The 23,148-nt window shown below is 45.7% G+C and overlaps 1 protein-coding gene across 1 annotated transcript in view; it reads left to right on the top strand.

Moving 5' to 3' along the window:
* The window catches only part of LOC106658733 (serine/threonine-protein kinase 32A), a 31,875-nt gene extending 10,260 nt beyond the window's left edge, over positions 1-21,615 (top strand). The window contains exons 3-9 of the mRNA XM_014380822.2: positions 1,950-2,005; positions 2,703-2,871; positions 3,636-3,833; positions 13,825-13,914; positions 15,548-15,995; positions 17,180-17,527; positions 19,984-21,615. Coding sequence (XP_014236308.1) covers positions 1,950-2,005; positions 2,703-2,871; positions 3,636-3,833; positions 13,825-13,914; positions 15,548-15,995; positions 17,180-17,527; positions 19,984-20,269 — 1,595 coding nt within the window. The 3' untranslated portion in view covers positions 20,270-21,615. The remainder of the gene's footprint in view (positions 1-1,949; positions 2,006-2,702; positions 2,872-3,635; positions 3,834-13,824; positions 13,915-15,547; positions 15,996-17,179; positions 17,528-19,983) is intronic.
* Positions 21,616-23,148: the final 1,533 nt, after the last annotated feature.

Raw genomic sequence — 23,148 nt, 5'->3', positions numbered from 1 at the left:
CGATCTACTCGATTCCGGGGCAAAATATTTATCCATTCGAGTGCGTGATCGATCGAGCTATCAATCAAAAACAGCTCAGTGCATGGCGGAATCATATAAATAAATAACAATGAGTACGTGTATCCGCGCGCAAAAAATCTCATTGGTGAATTATAAAAAAATGTTCAGTGCGTTGAAATACGAAACGATTCATTATGAAATCATTAAGATAAATGAAAATGGTCACGAGACATGACTGTTTCATGAGAATTTCTTTTTCGTTTTACATTGAGAAAATTCAAATTAAATTTTTGTAAAATTATCTTTATTCAGTATTAAAACATCTTTTAAGTGACCGTTCATTTACACATCTATAGTATAGATTCTATACATTCATGGTATGGTTGAAACTCTCAAAATTAGTAATGGCCTGATGATCAAGATGTCAATTCTAAATGTTTTGAGATGCATTAGTTGACTTGTTTTTAGCTATTTTCAGTTATAATTATGTTACAAATATTGAGCGCCTTTGAATGACCCGGAAATAATAACCAGTTTACAATCATTTTAAAGAGCGTGAAGCTATTTCAAACTTCCGCCACTAGATGGCGAGTACCAACTTTTATACAAATTTGCAAGTGGAAAAGTCAAAATGATTGTATAAGTTACGGTTGAAAAAAATATTATGTACGCAAAAGCTCCTCTTTTCTGTTGCTGTATCATGATTTCGACAAACAACCATCGACAATTTCAATTTTTTTTTAAATTCCCCGATGAATTTTCATTCGTATAGCAACTGATATTCTACCGCATCGACCGATGGAAGCTCGTACAGTATTTTTCTCGGCACTACGTACGAAAGTTCTTTATTAAAAATTGCTGTCGAGCAGTCGCGACCGGATATGCAATACAAAGAATTTTCTTTCTCCGCGAGCTCTTCTCTCTCAGGTCTCTCTTTTCAGGTCAATTGTGCGCGAGTGAGAGAGAGGGAGAAAGAGCTCGGACGCGCATATATACACGTTTTCGCGCAAATTCTTATTTCCCGCGGCGTAATAATTTCCTCGGATTTTTTTCTGCTAAGCTCGTCGAAGATTTCCCCCCAGTGCAGAGTGTGACGGAAGTACGCGGGAGAATTCGCGGCATTGTGCAGCACGCCGAAGCGACAATGGCAGAGTAATCTGTATGCATAAGAAAAATGATTAGTCGATATGTCTGCGAGTCGGTGCGCTGTACCCTCGGCCAATGCAGCGCAATGTTCGCTTATATGTAGACGTGAGCGTCCTTTAACGGGACGAGGACGACGACGAGGACGACTATTGTCCGCAATGGACACGTCGACGACATATATGCACGCGAGAGAGAGAGAGCGAGGAGTAATCTTGACAAATGAGCAAGAGCTGATTGCGGCATGCCCCTATGTATACGCGTACACATAACACACGTAATATTAGTGCAGTCGTATACGATGGGGCTTGTGCCTGTGTATGCGTAATCGCAAACGAGCAGGCTTGCAGCGACTCTCGACGCGCGCCCATATATACATAAATCTGCGTACACGTATATTATAAGCCAAGTGTGCGGTGCAGTGGCAACGAGAGAGAGAGATGAGGGCTCGCCCAGGCCGTTATCATCCGCTAAGAAGCATCACGCGGTCGGGGGCGGATTACATTCCGCCGCTCACGAGCTCTGACAGTATCTTTATTCCGACTGCTGCCTCCGCCGCCGCGCCGAGTCGAGCAGCAACAACAAGTCTTTAATAAGCAGCTTATACGCGCTGCGACGAATATAATATGCACGTGGTGCGCGAGCTTGCGAGTTGCTCGCTATCTCGTATCATATAATATGCATATGCAGCCTGTGTATAATTTGCGCGTTATGAGCTGCGGGGGATGCGAGTGAAAAAGCTCACCGAACGTAAATCAATTATTCGCGTACTTGTGTGTAAACTTTTTTTCTTCTCTCTGTTGCAGTGAACTTCGATCACTTTCAAATACTGCGCGCCATCGGCAAGGGCAGCTTTGGAAAGGTAATTAACGCCCTGTCAATTATTTTATATTTGGTTTATTTATTTATTTATTTATTTTTTCCAATTACGTTATCGCTCGCCATTGGTAATTCGTTCGATCGTCACGATCGCAAGCGACAGTATCCATTAGCCGGATTGTAATGCGCGCGCGCGCGCCCTCGCGTCGATGTAATTACTCGACTTTACATTTCTTTATTTACAGCGGCACTCGCGAGCGACCCCCGTTTCGCGTGGCAAAAAGCTTTTTCGAACACGCTGTATTTTCCAACGCGTAGCACGCGGAGCAATATTTTTTATTTTCTTTTTTATTTTCCCGTCACAAATGTCGCATAATATAGTACAAGGTACGGCCGAAAGTCAATTAAACGTCATTCGGGGCTGCTGCGTCGAATGCATTATCTAGTGGTTTTTTGGGCAGATGCGTCGTCCCGAAAAGCCAACTGAAATTTCCACTTTCGGACTGCAGCGCGCAACTCATTTACATCGTGTGCAGCAAAAGGGCGCACGGGAAAAAATATTTTTTTATCGCCAGCTCGACATTTGTACTTGGGCGCCCGTTATTGGCTAACTGAATTTTTCGCGCGACGCGAAATATAAGCGATCGGTCGCTAAAAAATTTTGTACTACACCGAATGAACCTGCATGTGTGTGTGTTTTATTTATTTTGTAATTCAATTTTTATTTCGTTCGTTCACAGGTGTGCATAGTGCAGAAGCGCGACGCGAGAGGCAACATGTACGCGATGAAGTACGTGAGGAAGGGCGAGTGCGCCGAGCGCGGCGCCCTCAAGAACGTCGCGCGAGAAGTCGAGATCCTTTCTCGCTTGGAGCATCCTTGCCTCGTCAATTTGTGGTTCAGCTTTCAAGGTAATTGAGGCATTTTCTCGGCTACCTTCGCCTTTTTTTTTTACTACTACTACTACGTAGCCTTTTTCCTTTTTCTTACCCCCCTTCTTCTCCTTCTACTTCTTTTTTTTTCTTTCCCGTCCGCTTGGCTGCTCTTATTTCTGTCTGTCTTTCTTCTTTCTCGCTTCTTTTCTCTTACTATCTCGAGCTTTTAACGTCCTTCTTGTTGGCTATATACGCTCGAGCTTGGAAAGGAAAAGTTTTGATTTTTTTCCTTCTCTTTTTCTCTCTCTCTCTCTCTATAAGGCCAGCCACATTTTTTCCCTAACCAATTTAAAAAAAAAGTTGCATTTTTAATTGCTTTAGTTACATTTCGATGACTTAATTATCCTTGGGTTGAAAAATTTTTTTTTCTCTCGGTACCGCGAGATTAGCATAAATTAAACTCTTACTAACGTTTAGCAAGGATTTGAACAAAAGAAAGCAGTTGAAATGAGGCACGATTAAGTTAATCGAGCTCGTTTAAAACCTCGAGTGTTTCGAGTTTCCATACGCGTCATTACCCTGGCTTGCTTGCGTTGCGTTGCATAGCATCGCATAGCGTGTGCTCGTACACTCTCACAATGCGAGTGAAATTTGCCCAAGATGTAATTTAAAAGGAAAATTGCGCCGTGAATTACATTCAGCCGAGCTTATTTTCTCCTCTTTTTTTTTCTCCCTATCTCTGCTCCAACGACGACGTCGACGACGACGACGACAACGACGACGACGACGTCAACGACTAGACGAAGAGGACTTGTTTATGGTATCGGATCTGCTGCTCGGCGGCGATCTGAGGTACCACTTGCAGCAAGACGTGCAATTCAGCGAGGAGAGCGTGACGCTTTTCATCGCCGAGGTCGCCCTGGCTCTCGATTACCTGCAAAAGAACCGCATCGTGCATCGGGACATCAAGCCGGACAATATTCTGCTCGACGAGGAAGGTGAGTTTAAAAAGAAAATCTATATTTATTCAGCTAACGAGACGAGTGTCAGTAGCAGCAGCAGTCAGAGTCTGAGTATACTATGGTACATATATAGGACGCTGCGGTGCAGCAGCATCGAAGCCGACTCGCCCGCGCAAAAAGCCAGAGAAACGGGGCTTTTTCCGTTAATTAACTAGAGATAACCCTGGGCCTCTCCCCCAATGCGATGTGTATTTATATTTTATACATATACCCCTAGGAAGCTGCACAGACGTAATTTTCACGAGTAGCTTGTAATTAGAGAGAAGAAATTCGAGCGACTATACAAAGAGACAGCTCAGCTGCTACTACCTACTACTACTACTACTACTACTACTACAACAGACAGCTACAGCTGCTACTGTTGCCTTCGCCTTCTACTACTGCTTCGTTAGTTAATAATATTCTTTCCAGCAGCCGAGCTACATTGCAGCTACACCGACGAATTATGTACTTGCACGCGATACGCGATATACATTAGAACTACGCGCGCCAGAAATAATGTGTATAGAAATTTTTTTACCGGCTCGAGAAATAGAGCTTTGTTGAATGTTTGAAAAGCAAAGCCCGAGTGTACTTTGAATTTGAACGCCTCTCGCTCGCTCGCTCGCGCCAACTGAAATTCATTTTCTCGCTCCCGGTAAAGTGCATCTTTACAATGTAGCGATATATACGTGTAAAGAGCTGCAAAGTATAGAGAAAAAAAAACATAGCGAGGGCTATATGCAGATATATAGAGAACTGCGCGAGAGCGTTAAAAAGCAAAAGGAAACGAAAGCGAAAAATCCCTCCTCGTCGCTTTTTTTCTCTTTTTCGGTGTACTACTGCTGCCGCTTGGCGAAATCCAAGATCCCCAAGCGTGTGAGCCAGTCCGAGCACTGACTTTCACTACTTACGCCTCGTCTTTTGCATGCGGCAGTCGCTTAATCGCAGCGCTGTGCTCTGCAGCTACTCCGCAGAGCACGTTGAGCAAGCCAAGTTGCAACGAGAAAAGTATATTGTAATAATAAAACGGGGGACCGCAAAGCACGACTTTCGGCTGTTTCGTACCACGCGCGTACACAACGAGTCATGTAAATAGGTCTCTGAGAGTTGAAGAGAGAGAGAGAGAGCAAAAAAAACAGGAATAGACACACTATATTGCGAGAGTAGCAAGAAAATGCGAGAATAAGAGGGAGAGAAAGGCCGGAGGAAGAAAATAGGGGAAAAAAAGCAAAGGACAAAGGAAGGGTCGACCGCAAAAGAAAAATAAAGCGAAAATAAATGCAAGGCAGGGCGTACGTACGTGTTCGCCTCTCGACTATTTGTATAATATATATTGCTTATTCAACGCTCACGCGCGCGCGGAGATGAAAACTTTTATCATTTCTTTCTTTAACAGCCATTCCGGAAAATTAATGAACGTAATTAAAATAATTAATTCTGAGCTCGAAATTATTATCATTATAATTATTATTATTAGATAAACGGCACGCATGTGACATCGACCGACATCAATTTATTTAATCAACCTTGAGCTCGGCCGTGGCGCAATGTACACGTGATGTTTAAGAGGAATAACCATAAAAGCACGAATTTACTCAAAATAATACTCGAGAGTATGGCAGCGATACTAAAAAATTTTATCGCCTCGCTCACGCATGATCGGCCCAGTACATACGTATCGTTAAAAAAAACTCACGACCCTACACGCCACATGCTCTCTCTCTCTCGCTCTTTTTCCTCGTGCTCCCTCGGCTGTACCTTGTAAATTGAGGCAAAGCGATAAATTTCGAGGCGGTCATTCGTGCGTGAAAAAAATTCGTTGATTTACAAACTCTTGCCCTGATTAGGTACAGTCGGACATTTTTTTCGGCCAAACGGTATTTTTTTTTCAACTCTTATCGTGTTAACGCTCGCAAGCTCGCTGCAAGCTCGACTTTGCTTTATTTAAGACGGAGAGTAGAGCAGAGCGCCGCGGCAATACGAGAAGTTTTTGTTTGAACGCGAGAAAAAAAAGTAATAAGAAAGAAACAAAGTGAGAGATAAATGTATATATACGTATGTATGCGAAGCGTTGTTATACTTCAAAAGCAGCCGAGAGAGAGAGCCAGAGCTAAACTTTTTTAGCGAGGCTATATAAACTTATAAATTTATATCAGAGCTCGGGACAGTATATTACTTTTTTGTTTCGTTTCAGGAGGAAAAAATTGATATCTTTGGGCAAAAAATCTCTCTCGTTAAGCATTAATAATCCACAAAATGTAGTACACCTTGCGGATTTTTTTGACAGGTCAATCTCTTGCATTCGATTAATAATACAAGTATTTTTCTTTTTCCGCGTTATTGATCAAGAAAACAGCTCGGATATATACTCGGGGGGAACGAGATTATCAGCGGTACAACAGGCAGGCGGGGGCGCGGGGGGGAGCTTAAAAGCTCATCCCTGGGAAAACATGCAGCGTCGGCGGAGTTCGTGCGTCGTGCTTGGCGCGTACGCGAGGCTGACTTATTGCTCATCGATCCTCATCACGTATAATCTCCTTGCGGTAGCTCAATCACAAAGCGATATCGTGCTCGTGCTGGTCGCTATTTTTGAATAATCACGAGGTAGGAAGAGAGAGAGAGCGAGAGAGAATTAATCGAGCTGGAGTTTCGCGCGCTTCCGCGATAGAGACAGTGGATGAATCAACGGAAAGCCGAGATCCATATGGATGCGCGCACAAATCGCGTGCATACATACGTACTATTTCTCCGCGTCTGATGCGAAAACGCGGGGGTGCGCGGGAGCCAGCCGTTTCGCGCTCCCTATTTACCCTGGAACTTGACAAGCAGCGAGCGAATTCTATGGCCTGTTAAAATACAGCCAACGTGCAACAATACGGCAGAGAGTTTGTACTACTAGAGCGAGGAGAGTTGCCGCTGCCGCCGCTGCCGTGTACTTTCGGAGCTAGGTATAGGTATTACACAGCAGCTCCTTTGTTATTTGGATTTCCCCGTATAGGTATAAGTACGCGAGCTTGCGACGTATCTGCGTTCGTATACGCGAGCTTTTACCTTTTCAGCGTGTATCGTTTGAGTAACTGGCCTTCTTTTTTCCTTTTTTGTTTTATGTATCTATGCACCGATTTGCGATTCGCTGTTTACTTATTAGTATTTATCGGGGGCTCGTTTCGACCTCGTAATCATCCGACTTTCGCGTGCACATTTTTTTCTGACAAAAAAAAAACAGAAAAAAAAGAAACGATTTGTACGAAGTATAAGGAATTTACCGGTTCACATTTCACGTCGCACGTTTACTTTCAGATGAAGCGCTGAAAGAATCGTTAAATAGGATAGGAAACGACGAGTGCGACGACGACGACGACGACACGAAATCACTTTGAAGGAATCCTCGAGCGAGCTCACGCGCAAAGCTCGTAATTCCATCAAAAACGCGCAAGAAAGCCAAAGCATATTCCCTCTCTCCCTCTTTCTCCACGTTACTACTAGTAGAAGTAGTAGTAGGTATACGCTTTATTATTCGAGTCGACGCGGAGCCTTACGCGTTTAAGTAGGTAAAGTGTCAATGAGCGATAAAACGCGAGCGCGTATATACGCGGCAACACAATGGAGCTCTCTCTCTCCGAGGCTTGCGCACAGGAAAGTGAATACGCTCGCACGAGGCTGTGTATTATGCGCGTATGTGCCACGGCTCACGGAAGACGAGATAAAAAGTGACGATTCTCTCTCGCAAGCTCCGCTGCAGCTAGCCATAGCTCCGAGTCCACGCGCGCACGTAAGCAGCTAATGTTCATACAAATCCGGGACCATCAACGCGTATAAAGCCTGCCGCGAGTTAGCTCGCTGTACAGTGTATCCTATCAGCGCGTGGCACGTAATGGCCGGAGCTTTCGCGCCATTGTGTTTACGGCTGGATACACCGCGCGTACGAAGCTTTATAACGTATATAACAACCTGCTCGAGCTATTAGCCGAGATCTAAGACGCGAGTTGCTTCTCCTTAAACGGCGCACATTATAACTCGCCGAGGATGACTGAAATATCGCCGCGCATCGATGTATCGTCGCTTCTTAACTCGAATATATAATAATATCGCATTTTTCTCGACGCTTTTCGCTCCGCACCACGTGATATAATCTTTTTATTGTCCGTTGTTTCGTTGCCGCAGTCGCGCGAGCTCTCAGCTGCAATTTCGAAGCCGCGTATACTCGCTTTATATCTCTCTCTTGCCACCGAGCTATACGGGCAGCATCGCGGGACGTCGAGCTCGAGCGCGATAAGACGCGAAACAAGCGAATTTATTTCTCTCTCTCTCTCTCTCTCATCTTGTTTTATTTAGCCGTGACGGTGGCAGCTGACTGTGTTCGGGTATAAAACGATGAATATCTCTCCATTGGCCACGAGGGGATAGCTGGATGGGGGTGTGCTTTCAGTCACTTTTGCCGCGTTCATCCATACACAATATCGCGTTTATTAACACCTTGGGATTTCACGCCTGACTAAAATCTCTCGTCGCTCGCGTTATGTTCGCGCAATTAGCTATTATAATAACCCGATACCGACCGAGCCGCTGCTGCTGCTTTTTGATCGAATCGTTTAAACGTTGATCGTACTAATTCCATTCGACGATATCGCCGCAAAAAGGTACACAAAGAGCTGCCGACGTGCGTCGGGGAATTGACCTCGGAGCTGGGAAAACAAAGAGTAAGTAGTGCTCGCAGACGCGTCAGCTGCAGTTTAAAGGGCGAAGACGTTGAAAAATCGAATTGCCATTAGGTGAAACTTGTCGATAGTTTAGCGACGCGCCAGCGACTGATCGTGATTTATGAATAAAAACTACTGGGGAACGCGTTAGTAGTTGCACGCCAATCCTCGTTAAATAGTTTCGCGCAAATGAAAAAGGACACCGTTGAATACAATAATGCAGTCGAATGCACCGGGAGAGGAGTACCTTTTCGTGTAATATCATGAATAATTCAAATAGAATAAGCAATATAATCCCGAGCAATCGAGCTGAAAATTCGCCCGTATCAGAGCGTAATTTTTATACGTCTATATATCTAGGTATATACATATTGCTTCGGGTTATAAGCCCTTAAATTTTGTATTTTTCATTTTTTGCATAAACGAATCTGCCGGCTATATACGTAGCGCGCGCGAGGGATGGAGGCGGCTTCTCTTTGAGTCTCGTTTTTGCAACCATGTAAAAAAAAACGTTGCGTATAGTACTATATATACATCACGCTGCTGCTCGTGCACACGCTCTTCTCTCTCTCACTCGCTGCTCTCGAGCAAACAAGTTTCTTGCACTTTGCGCCTACGTAATACGTTGCGCGCACTGCTCTGCAAACTTTAGGGAGAGGAAGAGGAGGAGGAGGGCGAAATAAAGCAGCTTCTCTCTCTCTCTCTCTCTGGCAAGAGTGAGTGAGCGAGCGAGAGAAAAGGATGCTCTATCTCTCTGTGTAGGAGCTATATGCTGCACGTATACATAATGCGACTGTCAAAGAAACGAAATTGATCCCGAAGTCGAGTTACCTCGGTTCGAGTTCGAGTTCTGCGCCGCTGATGCTGCTATTACATTAGGGCGCGCGACGTTAATTGCTCGCGTGTGCGCGCACATACAGCAGATACTTTTATTAGCGAGCTTCGTTTATTACGCAGGCTGAATTACGTGCCTAGTGCGCCGCGTTGATTACCGAAGATTATGCGCCGCCGCCGCCACCGCCTAGCGCAAAACAATAATATTTTATTTTACGATCGCTATGACGACTCTAAAGCTCGCGACATTTGGCACGTTTCCTTACCCGTGGCTTGGGAAGTAGCAGCAGCAGAAGCAGTACGGAGTAGCGCGGCAGAGGAAACTTTGATTCGCCCCTAATCCTCCCGGCCGCACCGACGCTGCTGCTGCTGCTGGTTGGGAGTGGTCCAAGTATTACACGACGTATACATAATGGCCCCACGCGCGCGCGCGCACGCGTGTATATACAAGGGATATTTAATCTCAAGCACGCTGAGAACTTGAGCAAAGTCTTAACCTGCTGCTGTTCCTTGCCTGCCAGTCCTACTACTACTACCACTACCTACTATACCTACCATCACTACTACTACTACTACAATTGCGCCGACCGCTTCTGAAACTTCCCTATATACAGCTCGCTCTCTCCTTTGCTCCGACTTTGCATTAGTCATTGCAGCTGGTCTCCGACTATTCCAGGGCTTATGCGATTTTATAGCAGGAAAAATACGATGAATATTTAATGTGTGTGTGCAGCTCCGAAAGCGGCGCAGCGATAGCGTGTTTCGTTTCTCCTTCCTACTCTTGTTTTTCTTCTCTTTTTGCATCGGAATACTCGAAAGCGTGTACACAAAAATATCTCGCTAATACCGTTTTGCCGAGCTTTTTAAAAAAAAAGCAATAGCCGACAGTAGTAGTAACACCCGATGGTGCTATGTAACGCTCACTGTAGCGTATACTCTCGACGTTGAACGGTGTGCACATGGCAAACACAACACACACAGCAGAGGAGAGCCAGCATAGAGAGAGGAAAAATGTGCAGCGCGAAGGAAAGTTTTTTAATATTCGTAACGAGCAGCAAACAACAAAGTAATGGAACATTTCATTTTATTAGGATTATTAATGCGCGCTTTGCGAATGAACAGGCTGCAGAGGATTCGCCGTTGCCTCCCTTCCCTCGGCCACCACCTCCCTAATAGCTCGAGGTATGACGTTAAAAAAGCTCGAGCTCGATGCGCTCCCTCCCTTCGGCGCTCCCGCGGTAATTTCCGATTTCGAATCTTTCGCAAAGTGCCCAAGTTTTCATAGCTCGACGAACGTTCTTACATCTCGACGGGAATCGACTTTTACGCCTTAAGTGTCTCTCTCTCTCTCTCTCTCTCTCTCTCTCTCTCTCCCTCTCCCCCTCCTACTCTTAAGCGCGTGCGTAAAAAAGTTGGCGATTGAATTAACTTGTTGCAATTTTTCTAGACTCGGTCGTCTTTTTTGCCCGCGCGTTAATGAACCGAAAAAAGAAAACGTATTTTCTGCACAAGCGCCGCGACGCGCGGCATTGAAAAGCGTCAATTTTACGGTCTCGCCGAGACGATCCCATAAATACCTAAAATGCATAAGCGAGCGAGGGGGCGGCCCTTGTGTATTCTTGCCTTTTAAATCTATTTTCAGTGCGAGAATAAAGCTCTAGCCGCTCGCTCTCTTTCTCTTTCTCTCTCACAAGCTCAAGCTCAAGCTCAAGCTCGTGTACATACTATACCGCATATATATACGTGGTAAAATATTCCAGGCATTGCAGCAAAGGCAAAGCTCCGCCGGATATATATAGGTATAGACATAAGTACATATATACAGATTGCAGCCGGAGCTACTGCACTCGAGAGATGATGCTCGGCCATACGGATGAATATATAGCGCATTGTATAGCTATATAGGCGGGGGTACCAAAGCCACAGGCTCTTGCCGAATAGACGTATATACGTTATAGGGTATGTGCTGTATATAGCCCTCACCGCGGCGCTTCTGCATCGATGCGCTTTCGTATTAAAACAAGTATTAATAAAGTTCGAGCTCGAGACTCGTGGCCCAGAGTGGCCACGCGCGGCAGCGACGGCGCCATAGCTATTTATCTTTTTGTGCCCAGCAGCAACGTAAGGAGAAAAAAATTACGATTACGCGGATGGATGAAGAAAAGTTGGCTGAAAAGCTTTGGCGAGCTTGCGAGCCCCGCTCGAGCAATATACTGTCTGGCCACGCGCGAACGCGACTTTCTCCCGACCGCGCGAGACGCTCAACGTCGATTTGATTTTTTTTCTTCTTTTTTGAGTCGCGCAGCCCGTGTATGTCTTATACATAATGCATAGCAGTATTTTCCCTTGCATAATGCAAATTTCTCCCTACGGTTCGTCGTTGTCTTCGTCGTCGTCGTACATAGGATGGCGGAAGAGTGCGACGCGCGTCGCGATGAAAAACGTCTCGAGCCTGTATATATCGCGATGTGTTTTCTCACATATCTCATATGCAGTGAGTATATTTTCTCACTTATCTTGATCGCATGCGGCCTTCTCTGCAAGGCAAAACGTGTCTGCTGGCTCGTAACCATGGAGCGCGCGCGGCCCTAATGATTCGAGACATTATTTCAGCCTCGAGAGAGAAAATCGACATTTTTCCGTCACCAGATATATATCGCATATAAACCAGGAAAGGGAGAAGATAAGACGATTGAAGCTCTGACGAGTCTGGAAAAGGATTTGTCATATTGCGCGAGGAAAATCAAATGGACGGATTAAAAGCGCTTACCTCGCTCCCCCATAGCTTTAAGCGAATGTAGGTCAACTATGAGAGAATTCATATACCTGTAATTTATCCTTTCTGCCAAGAGAGAGAGAGAGAGAGAGAGAGAGAAAGGGGAAGGCTTTGGCTTTTGGTCGGGGGATAAATCCCAGGTGGAGCTTTAATTATTAGAAGCGAAAAGGATGAAAAATAAAGGAATCGACTCGGCCACGCTTGAAGTATTTAAAAAAGTAATCCAAAAAAGTGCGAAACGTGCCCGGCACTTCGTATTTGTTCTCGTTGCCGGTCGTTTTTCCGTCAATTCCGGTAGAAAAATTATTCATACAGGCTCTCGCGCGTACATATAATTTCACGTCGTTTGAGCACTATCTAGTCATCGATGCCGCTGATTCGCATATATTAAACATCGGAATCGCACAGTCGCCGCCGCGGCGGCGACACTTGTGATGCGTGCCGTATATCGAATCTGCTCAATGAGCGTGTACGCGCTGCCTACATGTGTGGGCAGCACATCTCTCTCTCTGTCGCTATGTTATATGCATGTATTTATGCATTGATTGAAGTGGCTCGTGTAAACAAACAAACCGATACATCCAATCAGGGCTCGAGGGGATGGGGTCTGTGTGCTATGCTGCTGCTACCTACCTACGTGCCCCGCACGAAGGGGTCAAGTTTTACGATCGATTCCTCGACGCGCTCCGCGAGCTCACGTAATGCCTTTCGTTAAGGTTCGAAGAAGAACCGGCCGCAATGGAAGCAACAAAAACAAAAAATCGACGCACATGTAGCTCCGCGCGCGCGCGGGCGCGTACGTAAACACACGAGCAAAGAGAATGAGCGAGCGAGCGGAAAGCTCAAAAGTGTACTTTTTAACGAGTGAGAAAATGTACTTAGTTAACGGAGTACAAGGCCTGAATGTATATGTGCCCGGGGGAAAAGTCGTTAGTCTGGGTACTTTATGAAAGCTTGCGAGAGAGCTTGCGAGCGAACGCGCGCGAGTGTATAGTCGTGTTGATACCCCGCAAGCTTAAGTATATGCAATCAAGCGTTGGCATTTTAAGCCACTGCACACATTTTCCACTTAAGAATTTCTTATTTATGTAGCGCAAGAAGTAATAACGATATAGCCAAGCCTCGCGGGCGTGTACCTTAGTTTCTTGTGCTTCCCTTCGAGCTATACGGAGCTTTTTTTATCGATTCTTTTACACGAGAGCAATCATTAAAACTGTTTAGCGTAAGTTGCCCTTTTTTCATCGCGATAGGTATACCTTTTATACACGGTATCGTATCTCGTTCGATTAATCTGGCGGAATAATAAACTCATTAAGCTCTCGTGTAACAGTGCCCCACCAAACCCCCTCTCGGCTGGCGCGTCAAATTGTTGCGCTCTCGTGCTCGCGCGACGCCTACATACATTTGAGGTGATTGTTAAAAGCTTTCGCGCGCGCGCGCGCGATTCGGACTGATGAACAACGCATTCGTCGATGCTGCCGCACTGTACTGGCTCTGCTGCTGCTGCTCATGCTCTCAAATGGAGCGTGTAAAGCGCACCCAGGCATAGGGACATTATCTCGAATGTGTCATGGCTATTGCATTCGGCGCCCGGCAGTAGCAGCAGCATTTGTTAAACGCGTGTCTATGTACATGTATATATATATGCAGCTATATGCGCACTCTATATTTACAGGTCATGCACACGTGACGGACTTCAACATCGCATCGACGTTGGAAAAGGACCAGCTCGCAACCTCGTTGTCGGGCACTAAACCATACATGGGTGAGTTTATCCTTAAATATACACATATATAAATAATACGAGCTTTTAGTGTTGCACTGAATTTTTATTATAGTCGCCACGACTTTGGGGGGTCATGATATAATGTAGAGCTCAATGGAGGATCAGCGCCAATGGCGTTGAGAAATTTTCCGTAAACTAACGTGGGTCAGGCTCGGGCACTGCTTTAACGCGCTGCCTCCCCACCTAGACGTGACTCGCCCGTGAAAAGTATTCATCCTTTGCGTGAAAGCTGATATCGCGTCGGCAGACGTCGCGTGTGCGTATACGACGCAAACGACGTGGTTGCTGGAGTAGCGGTGAAATTTCCGGAATGTGCCAAGTGTTTATATGAACGAAGACTGTAGATACACATTCGCTCACACACGCACACACACATAGACACACGTAGACACACAGCTGCTATAGATTTTAGCCCTTGGAATGTTATTGGATCCGGGTTATGTGATAGGTGCAGTAGTCTGTGTGTGTGTCCGTGTGTATACGTATATGCCGTGAGTTCGACGGCGCGGTGAATTTTCGCTACCTTATACGCGGGCAGCAGCAGCAGCTTCACAGTCTTTTGACCCTTACTACCACCCGGGCGCACTTCTACTGCCACGCTCGTTTTCGACTGCTGCTGCTACAATTCTCCCAATATATAACTGTAGCTTGTTACCGTCTCTCAAGCGTATACACACGTTGAGCGCCGGAGCTATAAACTTTTCAATTTCATTTCATACCATTCTATATATATCTATCTATTTACTTATGACTCACTTTTGCTCGGGGGAAAAAAAATCGAAAGCTCCTCTCTCTTCCTCTCTCTCTCTCGCTCTATTACGAACGTCAAATGCAGAACCTCGGATACTTTTATGCGAAAAGTCCGCGAGGCGCATTTGTACCCTCTATACGCTTGAAGCCTCGTGTAGCCCATGACAAATCGTGGAAATTTGAATTTTGCATTTTTCATCGACGACGAGCGGCAGTTTCTCTTTTCTCTATAGCTGCCGCTGCCTCGCAGTTCATACATCATTAAATTTTGCAAAGAACGAAGAAGCGGCCATTCAATACTTATATGTATATCGTATATTATCGTACTGTCTTTATATTGGTTCCTTTATACCGTAGTAGTGCGCCGAGCTGAATTTATTCCTCGTATACATCGATGATGTTCGTCCGAGAGAGAGAGAGATATATATATTATAAGTAAATCATCGCAAAGTTTGACCCGAGACAAAAGAATAAAGAAACAGGTCAAAGTTGGCTCAGCGGGCGGCGGCGGCGGCGCCAAGGGACAACCGTGGAAGAATATAAAAGCTGAAAAGAGGGTAAATGAGCGGTTTGAACGACGAGGGAGATGAGAGAGAAAAAAGAGAAAAAAAGGATAGAAATAAGGAGAAAAGAGCTGCCTACGACCTCGTCGTCATCTTATAATATCTTTCTTTCCTCCTTTATATATAGCCATAATTTTCATTCTTTTATCAAATTCTCTTTGTTTTGCCCTGACCTTGCCAAACACCTTGCAGTAGAAATAACACGCAGCGACAGCTCGGATTTTCTCTCTCTCCGCAGTAGAGTAGATATATTCGCCCCTCGCGACAACAAAAACCGACTATAACCGGATTTTTTGCAGCCCCGGAGATCTACAAGTGCTCATGCGAGGAGTTCGGCGTGTTGGGTTACGGCTTCGCCGTCGACTGGTGGAGCCTCGGAGTGCTGGCCTGGGAGACTCTGGCGGGCTCGAGGCCCTTCGCCGTGCACGCCTCGACGTCGTATCGCGAGGCCCTCCAGCTGCTGGCCAATCGTCCCGAGCCGCCGAGTCGCTGGTCCCAGGGCATACGCGACGTGATCGAGCGCCTCCTCGCGATCGAGCCGCTGGAGCGCTGCTCGACCCTCAAGGAGCTCAAGCAGCTCGGGCCCATGGTCAACATGGACTTCGAGGCGGTGCTCAAGAAGCGAATCAAGCCGGCCTTCACGCCGCCCAAGGACCATCTGAACTGCGACCCGACCTTCGAGCTCGAGGAGATGATCGTCGAGACCAAGCCCCTGCACAAGAAGAAGAAGCGCCTGGCCAAGCAGAGGTACGGAGCTATGTATTATTTTCTTTTTTTTTTTCTTTCTTATTATCGCACGTCGCGCGAGTGCGAGAGCGATGATTGAAATGAAAATAAAAGGGACGCGGCTGGACGGCTGCAAGCACAGCAGTGCGCGCTCAGCGTAGCGCCGCTTACGTGGCTGTAGGACAAACTGTCTCCGACGTGGATACGACGTTCCGAAAACAGACTTGTAAACTCGCGACAAAGTTTTGTATCTTATTTAACTTCACGCACGAGCGAGTTTCGTAAAAGTTGTACCGAGAAAAATATTATTATATATAGATATACATAAGTTTCAAAAGATGTCACCGCTCGTAGGGCTCGTGTGCCAGAAGAAAAAGAAATTTTTGTCTATTTTTTTTTTCTTTTTAGCGAACTCGTCACCGCGGAGGAAACAAAAAAGAAGAGGGGAAAAAGAGAGAGGGTAGTTAAAAAAAAATTGCTGACCTACGTTAATTTTCATTTAGAAATATACGAAATACTTGGGTTATTTTTCAACTAGAGCGTGACGTATAAACTACACACGTGCGCGCTCGCATGAAATACCTGCATACATACATACAGGCCGCTATATATTATGCTCTTGACAAAGGACAGTCGTCGGGGTAAAATTCGCGCGCCAGCTCGTAATTACAATATTCGTAAAACAAATAAGCGGCGGTGGCGGCGGCGGCGTCGGTGGTGGTGGCTGGCTGGATGGCTGGCGTTGCAACGCATTGGCTGAGCAGAGCAGTATAAAGCAGCTAACGAAGGTAGATTCGCGTTTATTACAGCGTAATTAATAGTGCGCATGCTGCTGCAGGAAGAGAGCGAGAGAGGGAGAGCGAGCGTGGCGCGGGACAGTCGCCGGGGCCGGCCGTATAAAGGCACCGCGCGCGACCATCGACTCGTTGCCGCCGCGGAAGGAGAAACTTTTTTAATGACGAGAGAAATTCTAAGTGGGCTCTCTACCCCCAGCAGCAGCAGCTATGTAGTAGGTCAGCGGCACTCGACGGTATGTTCGTGCGTATACGTGTGTGCGTTATTATGTACAGGCATCGGAGAGTGCAGGCGCTAATGAAGGAGCCGCTGATCGACGCGTTTCGTCATTATAATAATGATAATAATAATGATATAATGATAATCGTACGACGTGAAATGTGATTTCTCTCTCTCTCTGTCTGTTGCAGATCGCTGATCCGTGCCGAGTCGCTCGCGGACGAGCACACGATGCAGCATCACGCGCAACAGCAGCAGCACAATCAGCATCAGCAGCAACACAATCAACAGAGCCAACAGCAGCAGCAGCAGCAGCAGCAGCAATGCAGCCAAATACCGATAGGACAGCTGAGCGAGCAGGCATCGATCGAGCTGCAGCTGCAGCAGCGGCTGGCCTTCATACCGGAGTATCGCGTTTACAATCGGGAGCGCGAGCTCGAGCGCCAGGAGCGCGAGCGCAAAGAGCGCCAGTGGGAGGAGGAGCTCAATACTGCCATGAATCGTCCCGAACCCTCTGCCGCCGCTGCCGCTGCACACAGGTATGTCTGTGTATCCGATCAAACGATCAATCCGCACGACTATGATGATTATTATGATGATGATGATGATGATATTATACACCCGGAAACCTAATATGCGTCGAGATATATAAGCTGTATCATCGTCGACGTCGTTGCGATCGCGTTTATAAACGTATATAAACGCGCTGCTCGAACGATGGTGAAATTTGCAACACTTGCGCGAGAGTCGATGCGATGGCTGATCGGCGTTTATAAGCGCGCTATATCTTTCGCGAGGGATAGGAATTTCGAGTTGATCGATTCGCAAGCTCGAATAAATGCTCGACGATCGCGCATTAAAAAAATTGCGAGTCGAGCTTTCGGGCCGGGGTTGCTGCTACCTACCCATCGGTCCGAGCGAATTCCTCATCGATAAATTAGCAATACGTATAATCGTCGTCCTTTTAACGTAGAAAAGTTAACTCGATATACTACCCCCCTGCTGGGCTCAAAGTGGAGTTTACGGGAGCACTGGGTGGGTTCAACGATCTCTCGGGCGCAAAAAGTCAACCCTTTTTCTTTCGTTCCTTTTTTCACGGCCGAAAGTCGTGACTCTCGTGCGCGCGCGGGGCAGTGGTATTGCAGCATGCGGGGGACGAGATGCGCGCGGCATATCTTTCGAAAAGCTGCGCGGATATAGGTCGTAAAAGGTATAAATTGTAATTGCTCCACAGGCTTTGCGACCTGGATTATACGACTGTGGCGCGTCCGTGAGGCAGAGAGCTGTGTGTGACGCGCGTTGCCTTTTCCCCCTTTCTCTGAACTGTAGCCGCTAGCTCTGCACAAACGAGTTTTACGTTCCTTCTGACACGCGGGGCCTGCCTGCCTTTAAACCCGTAAATGGACGACGAATAAAACAAAAAACGCGGCCGAGAGAGAGAGAGAGAGAGAGTCGAGAGCTATATAACACGCGTAACCCACGGCATGGCACGTGTTTAGCCTAAAACTCCGTCCGCGCGCGCGCGCCGATAACCCGGGAGCTTTTAAAGAATTTCTCTTTCAACGCTGCACTAGTGTTTGCCATGCACCCGCTGCGGAAATAAATGAAAAATATAAGCCAAAGAGCCGTATATGTATACGCGGCCCGGCGTGCGCGCAGAGGTGAAAAAGAGTAGCAGAATTTTTCAAACGCGAGAAAATTTGATTGTGAAATTCTCAAGGCAAAAAATCGAAAAACACGAGTAGCGCCAGTCGACACGCGCTATAGTAAATTACCGCTCTGCACTCGGGGTAACGCGCGTATACCTACCTACATGACGCACTCGCGCGCACATAAGCACAGACAAGCAGGCAGCAGTGGCGAAAATTGGAAATTCCCTGGAATCGAGTCTTTTTTTTATCCTTTTTACTTTTCGTATATAAAAATATATATATCACGCGTCAATTTTTTTAATTCGTTTTCTCAATTGCGGCAAACAAATTGGATTTTCAAAATTGAAATTCGCACGCGTTTACACTATATATCGATAATAAATAAATAGTATTGGACGATCGTTCGCGTGCGTAGATGTAGCAGCAACAGCAGCAGCAGTATATACAGTATATACTTTGAAGCTGCGTCGAGTCTTGATGAGCGGAAAAAAGCGTTGATTAAATTTCGCCCTGCCAATGGGGAAATGCGCGAGTAAACAACTGTTGGCTGCTGAGTTAAGGCACGTCTGTGTATACACATCGGACTGCAGCAGCAGCAGCAGGAAGGAGGAAGGAGAGATATCTTTGGCTTTTACACGTGAAGTTTGCGCATCCTTCAACGTCAAAGTAGGAGCGAGAGAGAGAGAGAGAGCTAGCGAGGGATGTAGCGTAGCTTAGTTGTTGCTCTTTGGCAATTCTAAATCGAAATTTTGACCGTAACAGCTGTAGCTGTAGTACTATACCAACGCAAAGCAGCGGTACTCTCTCTCTCTCCATGGGCCGCGCCGCGCGCCAAGCTATATCGAACTAAACTAATTCTCCAAACTGAGCTGCTAAAACAATTCCAACTTTCGGACGAATTCGTTGATTTGACTAATGCGATTACGGACGCGAGCACGGCACCACCTCTCACGTGTACGCGTGTACGAGTCGTGAAGCTCGAGCTTACATTACTGCCAAGCTACATACATAACAGTAACATTTTTCAAGCGAGCCAGCCAGCTCGAGAGCTCGAGAGGCAGTGGATTTAAGGAATAATATCTCAAGCAGCCGCGTGGCGTCTCGACTTTATCCTCCTCCGCTCGCGCTATTAATATTCGTCGTGTTTCGTTGCTCTCGCGAGCGACAGTTCCCATAAAGCCGGATAAAGCCCCCTAAAATTCCCGTTTATCGCGCGTCGTAAATAACGCGCATCTCGCGCGTCGCGAGAAAAAAGAGGATTCTCGATTCGAAATTGAAAAAAATCCTCTGGACGTAGCTTGCAGGAATGTATGACGAAAAAAAACTCGCTCTCGTGTCCACAGGTCGTTCGAGCCGGAGCAGCAGTCCGCGGAGCAGAGCAGCGAGCAGCAGCAGCAGCCGACGGACGGCCGATTGAACGTGTCGAAGGCGAGCGTGCGGGCGCGCATAAGCGGCTCTCCGCATCGGAGCGTCGTCGCTGCTAATTGTCCGCCGCAGCCGCCTCCTGCGTCGGCTAGCGCCAATCCTTCAACGGCAACGACAACAGCAGCAGCAGCAGCTTCGACGCTTCGGCCCGAGGAGAAGCTCGACTTCATCGACGCGAGCCCCGAGGCGTCGGCGAGCTCTTAGGGCACGCCGATAGCCGCTCGCTGCGGCCGCATCGTCGCTTGTCTGCCGCCCCTGCGTCAGTTGTGCCCTTACCGGGGGCCACCGCCGCCGAGCTGATCTGCTGGTGCGCTGCTGGTCGAGGCTGATGATAATGCGTCGCATAACTGTGCGGGCCCGAAAATGGCACAAGCTTTTTCCTGCGCACCTATTGACACATGTATAGCTGCGCGCGCGAAATCAGAGACACCCGGAGAGCTTTCTGCGAATAAAAAGGATTATTTCCGCGAGCTCGGGAAATTTTCTGCATATAGTGAGATTTTTCTATACAAAAACAAAATATTATAATTAAGATATGTTATAATTCTATCAAAGACCAAAGAAAAGATTTGAAACACTGCACATTTTATATGGTTAACGAAACAACAACAACAAATCAATTATGTATGTATAAATATTACTCGTGAGTAGCCCATGACGAATGTACTATTACAACTATCTAGAAACTTTTGCTTGCCGAACACTCTATTTATACGTGGACCAAGAGCAATGTGTTTGATATTCATGAATATGATCGATTGTTTCGCGAATGGGAAATATGCAATAAGTACACGGTGACAACACACGGAGCTGTATCAAAACCAAAAAAGTTTTTTTACGTAAGCGAATCAAAAAAAAAAAACCAAAAAAAAAAAAAATAGAAAGAGAGAGAAATATATCGTGTATGAATACCAGAGGATTTGAAAGTTTTGTAGATAACGCGCCCAGTGTTTGCGGGAAACTCCATGGACTAATAAAGTTGAAACTTTTATAGTATATATAGATTACTATTATCCCCAAATTCGTATTATATTACATGAAATATATGGCTGGCTTCCTGAACTTTTTTTTTCGTATAATTAGAACGTAATACTGGACATTAATCCTACTAGTGGCTCGAGCATATAATTGTTTGAATTTTCACTCAACTTCTCCATGAGATTTATGAGAGCATTCTTCCTAATTGTAGGTACCTATTATATTGTTCGTTGAATTTTAAACAACAAAATACAATCGACTCTAAGCCAGATATAATTGTTGAATAAAATCGACTTCGGTTGTTTATGTATAATTTTCACCAAATCAAATACTTACCTCTTTAAAATAATCAAAACAGGAATTGCATTTGTTACTTTTATATAGTTTATGTCACTCGACTGCGCGCGAGAAGCTTCGGAATTTCTAAAATTGAATTGAAGAAAAAAAGAAAGAAGATATTTCTATACAGATATATTCTATAAATATAGTACTATATAAGACCTTGTAAGCACTAAAATAAAAAAAAAGGTGACTATCTTCGTAGAGGATTTGAATCGTACTTACTATCAAATTCGGAGTGTTAAAAAAATATCTGTGTAAACTCAATTTAGTTGAGCGAAAAAAAAAACAAATTATTATAAGTTTATTTGATGTTATATTTGTATATTCAATAAAGGTTTATTACTGAACATTTAGACACTGGCCACGTATTGCATTTGCCCCTCACAAAGCCCCTCAACGTCCTAATTCTAATAGATTTATGGCGGGCAAAAGTGAAACTCGTCCGTTTTTTCCTGGCCGTCACGTCGCGATCGATTTTGTTTTCGTATTCTGCGAGAGATGAAAATACACGGCGCGCAAGCTGCTGACTCCATCGGTATGTACACGCGCCCAGAGAGAGAGAGGAAAATAAATCGCTCGAATGCCTGACGTATCGAGCATAATATGTGAAAATTCCAGCGTAAGTAGAACGTTTTATTCAGTCGGAAAAGCTCGAGCGAGCGAGCGCTCGAATCGATATACCCACCTTCGTAATCGGTAAAAAAAATAAGATTCGCGCAGCGTTGACAGCGAATAAGGAGAAAAAGAAGAAAAATGAAATAAGGTAAGGAAGAAAAAAGTAGTCACAGACACGTTCACAAGTGGCTGCTTATTGTACATCGCGTTTAATTGATAAATGAAAAGCGAGCTCAACTCCGGGCTTGCACTCGTTACCGAGGCTTTTCTATAGATATAACGTGCCTTTTTTTCTCTACCGACTTATTCTTACTTCGAGTTCTTTTTTTTTTTTTACATTTTCTTTCTCGGGCTCGTTTCTCTCGCCAGTTGTTTGAATCTCTCTTCAGCATTTTCGGCTTTCTTTTCTCGCTCTCGCTTCCTTTTTCCAGACTTTCTTTTTTATTTATTTTTCTCTTGACGCGCAACTACTTTGATCGTTTATAAATATTAAAGAAAACAACTCGGTATATCGATTGCCGGATAGTTTATGCGTCTGTCTCTGTGTGTGTATGTGCACAAGAAAAATAAGGGAGTGTATTTCACGGTTCGATTGGGAAAATCGCATCTTTTGTACTAGGTGCACGTGCAAACAAAAAAAGGAGAAAATTTAATCAGTTTATGCATAAAAGCACGAATGTAAGGAGCTTATTTCTTGTCTCTTTCGCGAGCGAATGAAGTACTACTCCGAGCGCAAAGCGACGATTCGACCGGAGCCGAGATAAAAAGTACACGAGAAGTCTGTAAAAAATGGCTGTTTTTTTTCTTTGCTATCGCACTTTTTAGTCTACGGGCTAAGGGCGGTGCGATCGAGTAAAAGAGAAACAGAGAGAGAGAAGAGAATCGCGACAATCGAGTAGTACGAGCCCGTATAGCGATCAGACATACAAGAAGGCGTCGACTTCAGGAAGAAAGAGAGACACAGAGCATTTATTTACGGGGGCCAATGATCGTACACTGTTTACAGTGTTTGTACACGAGCGCGAGCTTGGGCGCGTCATGCGTTTGCACGAGAGAGGAAAAGTTTAGCTTTTCTTTCAGCGCAATTACCGGAGACGTCGCGTGCTCGAGAGAGAGAAAGAGAGGCAGTGAAAAGAAGGACGACTACC

This window comes from Trichogramma pretiosum, unplaced genomic scaffold (genome assembly GCF_000599845.2).
Source record: "Trichogramma pretiosum strain Unisexual culture from Peru unplaced genomic scaffold, Tpre_2.0 scaffold2, whole genome shotgun sequence".
Taxonomy (NCBI): Eukaryota; Metazoa; Arthropoda; class Insecta; order Hymenoptera; family Trichogrammatidae; genus Trichogramma; species Trichogramma pretiosum.
Note: the sequence above shows the minus strand (reverse complement) of the source record. Positions and strands in the feature narration are given on the sequence as shown.